At 41.4% G+C, this 4,374-nt stretch overlaps 1 protein-coding gene across 1 annotated transcript; it reads right to left on the minus strand.

The window, feature by feature from the left end:
• Positions 1-2,488: 2,488 nt before the first annotated feature.
• On the minus strand, positions 2,489-3,175 carry LOC104226552 (uncharacterized). The gene has a single exon (XM_009778574.1). The coding sequence runs from the start codon at positions 3,173-3,175 to the stop codon at positions 2,489-2,491; it is 687 nt and encodes a 228-aa protein (XP_009776876.1).
• Between the last annotated feature and the right edge of the window lie 1,199 nt (positions 3,176-4,374).

Here is a 4,374-nt window from a genome sequence, read left to right on the forward strand (position 1 = left end):
TTTCCAATTTTGCTGGCGCCGTTGAAAATGAGTTTGACATTGGAATTTTATTAGTTGGAGTCTGTAAAGTTTGTTGCGTTTGATTTTTGATTTTTTTTTCTTTTCTGGTGATAGGTCTAATTAATATTTATAGCTGGAGCTTGTGGTGGTGGTAGGCGAAGCTGGTGGTTAAGGACCTTTTGGTGGTGCTTTGGTTCACCATGGAATAGTTTTGACAGAGGTGGAGAAGAAGAGAAAGATACAATAACAACAACAACCCAGTGTAATCTCACTAGTGAGGTCTGGGGAGGGTAGTGTGTACGCAGACCTTACCCCTACCCCGAAGGAATAGAGAGACTGTTTCCGAAAGACCCTCGACTCAATAAGACAAAAGGACAAAAGAAAATAATATTAGTAACACCACAGAAACAATATGAAAGAAATACATTTATATATATATATATATATATATATATATATATATATATATATATATATGAAAAATAAGAACAACATGAAATCAAGAGGAATGATACCAAGCAAAATCAATATAGTATCCTTACCAAACCAGTCCCCCAAAGTTATGACATAAGACAATACTCAACTACCTCCTAGCCTACAACTTTAATACTCGACCTCCACATATTCCTATCAAGTGTCATGTCCTCGGAAATCTGAAGCATCGTCATATCCTGTCTAATCACCTCCCCCAATACTTCTTAGGCCGCCCTCTACCTCTTCTCGAGCCCTCCACAACCAGCCGTTCACACCTCCTTACCGGAGCATCTGGGCTTCTCCTCTGAACGTGCCCGAACCACCTGAGCCTTGCTTCCCGCATCTTGTCATCAATGGGAGTCACGCACACCTTCTCTCGAATATCACCATTCCTAATCTTATCCATTCTACTATGCCCGCACATCCACCTTAACATCCTCATTTCTGCTACCTTCATCTTCTGGATATGTGATTTCTTAACCGGCCAACACTCAGCCCCATACATCATGACCGGCCTAACCATCGCTTTATAGAACTTACCTTTGAGTGTCAGTGGCACTCTTTTGTCACACAATACTCCAGATGCTAACCTCCACTTCATCCATCCTACCCCGATACGGTGTGTAACATCCTCGTCGATCTCCCCTCCCCCCTGGATAACGGACCCAAGGTACTTGAAGCTGTCTCTACTTTGGATGACCTGTGATTCAAGCCTCACATCCACGCTCACTTCCCTCTGCTCAGCGCTGAACTTACACTCCAGGTATTCCGTCTTTGTCCTGCTAAGCTTGAAACCCTTAGATTCAAGAGCTTGTCTCCAAACCTCCAGCTTCCCGTTAACACCGGTTCCCGTCTCATCAATTAGAACTATGTCGTCAGCAAATAGCATGCACCATGGCACATCCCCTTGAATGTGATGTGTTAACGCATCCATCACCAGGGCGAATAGGAACGGACTGAGCGCAGAACCTTGGTGTAACCCCATAACAACCGGAAAATCTTTAGAGTCGCCTCCCACTGTCCTAACCCGAGTCCTTGCCCCATCATACATGTCCTTAATCGCCATAATGTAGGGAACCGACACGCCTTTTGCCTTCAAGCTTCTCCAGAGAACTTCTCTAGGAGCTTTGTCATACGCTTTTTCTAGGTTAATAAACACCATGTGCACGTCTTTCTTCTTATCTCTGTACTGTTCAACCAACCTCCTAACAAGGTGTATAGCTTCTGTAGTAGAACGACCCAGCATGAAACCAAATTGGTTGTCGGAGACGGATACCGTCATCCTCAACCTTGCTTCAACTACCCTCTCTCATACTTTCATAGTATGACTTAGTAATTTGATACCCCTATAATTGTTACAGCTCTGGATATCACCTTTGTTCTTATACAGTGGGACCACCGTACTCCACCTCCACTCATCTGGCATCCTCTTCGCCTTAAAAATAACATTCAACAACCTAGTCAACCACTCCAAACCTATTTTCCCCACACACTTCCAAAATTCTACCGGAATCTCGTCAGGCCCGGTCGCTTTGCCCCTACTCATCATACTCATAGCTCCCACGACCTCCTCAACCTTGATGCGCCTGTAGTACCCAGAGTCAGCGTGACTCTTGGAATGCTCCAATTCACCGATCACAATATCCCGATCCCCTACTTCATTAAGAAGTTTCTGAAAGTAAGTCTTCCATCTCCTCTTAATCTGGGAATCTTCCATCAATACTCTCCCATCGTCGTCCTTGATGCATCTCACTCGGTCTAAATCTCGAGTTTTCCTCTCTCTCAGCTTGGCCAGCCTAAATAACTTATTCTCCCCTCTTTTTTCCCCTAGTTCCTCGTACATACGACTATAAGCCGCAGTCTTAGCCTCCGTGACCGCCATCTTCGCTTCCTTCCTAGCTACCTTATACCTCTCCATGCACGCTCGCCTCTCCCCATCGCCTATGCTCCCCCCTAACGCCCGGTACACCTCCTTTTTGGCTTCCACTTTACCTTGTACAACTTCATTCCACCACTATTCTCCTTTGTGCCTGCCGGAGACACCTGTTGAGACCCCTAACACCTCTCTCGCAGCCTCTCTTATACAGTTTGCTGTCGTTGACCACATAGAGTTCGCGTCACCACTGCTCCTCCAAGCTCCCATAACCGACAGCCGCCCTTCCAACTCTTGAGCTTTGTCCTTAGTTAAGGCTCTCCACCTGATTCTCGGTCTTCCTCGACCCGACATTTTCCTCCTCTTCACCATAATACCAACGTCCATCACCAAGAGCCTATGTCGCGTCACAAGTATCTCACCTGGAATCACCTTGCAGTCCTTGCACAAGCCTCTGTCACGCCTCCTGAGTAGGAGATAGTCAATTTGAGTCTTCGCCACCGCATTTTGAAAAGTAACCAAATGCCCCTCCCTCTTCGAAAAGCAAGAGTTAGCAACCACCAACCCAAAAGACTTAGCGAAGTCCAGTAACGAGGTTCCTCCTTCGTTCCTCTCCCCAAAACCGAAGCCTCCATGCACTTCGTCATACACACCTGCATTCGACCCAATATGACCATTGAAATCCCCTCCTATGAATAACTTCTCATTAGGTGGTACCTGATGTATAATCTCATCCAACCCCTCCCAAAAGCATCGTTTAACCTCCTCATCGAGGCCCATATGAGGCTCATAGGCACTAACGACGTTTATGGTGCACTGACCAACCATTAATTAAAATTAATTTTGATTACACATGTCATTAATTAACATGTCAGACAATAAAAGGCTTAACATATGATATGTAATCCTTGTCAGTGCAGTTGAGGATCATGCTCCGGGGGAGGTGCTTAAAATATGTTTTTTGATCAAGTGGAGTTGTTCCAATGGGAAAAGTGTAAGTTTATTTACTGCCATTTAGAGATTAGCTAACACTTATTTTTGTCCTGAATTTTAAACTAAAAATCTTAACTTAAAGACAATTCAAGATATTTTTGTCCTGAAAAATTGAATTGAAAAACTGAAATTCATGACATAATGACTAATTCCTAAATAGCAGCCTTTTAGAGTGGCTGACATGATGTCATTTGTACGATATATTCTTAAGGAAAGTTTTCGTTCCTATACCATATAAGAAACTATATTACCAAATATGTTCATAGTTTGCATATTACCCTTCTTGCTAATAGTATTTCTACAAAATATAGACAATTCATTAAATAAGGAATCATTGTAGCTGTAGGCTTCCTTATTTAGGCGCGCTAAAATTGGGGGATTAAATATTCTTCCAGATCTCCCACAACGCAAATCACACTCATTAATCTTCTTCGTCAGTTTCGTTTCAAATTTAGCGTCTCTGTTTTTCGATACACTGTGTTTCAAACATTTTTCTGATTTCACAAATCAAAAACGACTAAATCTTCTACAATTCTTCTACATCAAACGCAATTGTGTCCAAATTTCAGTAATACAAAGCAAAGGAAAAGAGAACAGCAATTCCACCATTGACAGCCATTAAAAAGCTTTGAAACTTTGAATTCAAATTTGGGTTTTCAAAAATCATTATATGTTTGGATTGGGTGTTGTTGCAAATAATTAGGAATATGGTTTGAAGTTTATATCTCAATTTTGAGCAGTTTTGGAGAAGATTAGACTTGGTTTTGACTGAATTTCGGATTGAAACTCGAAGAAGAAGAAGGAGAAGACATGACATACATTATATTGCAGAAATTGTAGAAAAATTGTAGATAAATAGTAGACAAATAGTAGACAAATTGTAGAAAAATTATATTCTGTTGTTTATTTATTTTTCTTTTATTGATTTAACTATTGTATGAAAATTGAACAATATTGTATAAAAATTATATTTAAGTGGTATTATATTGTAGTTGTATATAACTTAGTAGAAATAATGTAAACTTTGTAGATAA

The sequence above is a fragment of the Nicotiana sylvestris genome, chromosome 7 (assembly GCF_000393655.2).
Source record: "Nicotiana sylvestris chromosome 7, ASM39365v2, whole genome shotgun sequence".
NCBI classification, from domain to species: domain Eukaryota; kingdom Viridiplantae; phylum Streptophyta; class Magnoliopsida; order Solanales; family Solanaceae; genus Nicotiana; species Nicotiana sylvestris.

Bases quoted from the DNA above. Each gene is read 5' to 3' on its own strand.
- LOC104226552 (XM_009778574.1), bottom strand. From the start codon at position 3,175: ATGGTTGGTCAGTGCACCATAAACGTCGTTAGTGCCTATGAGCCTCAT.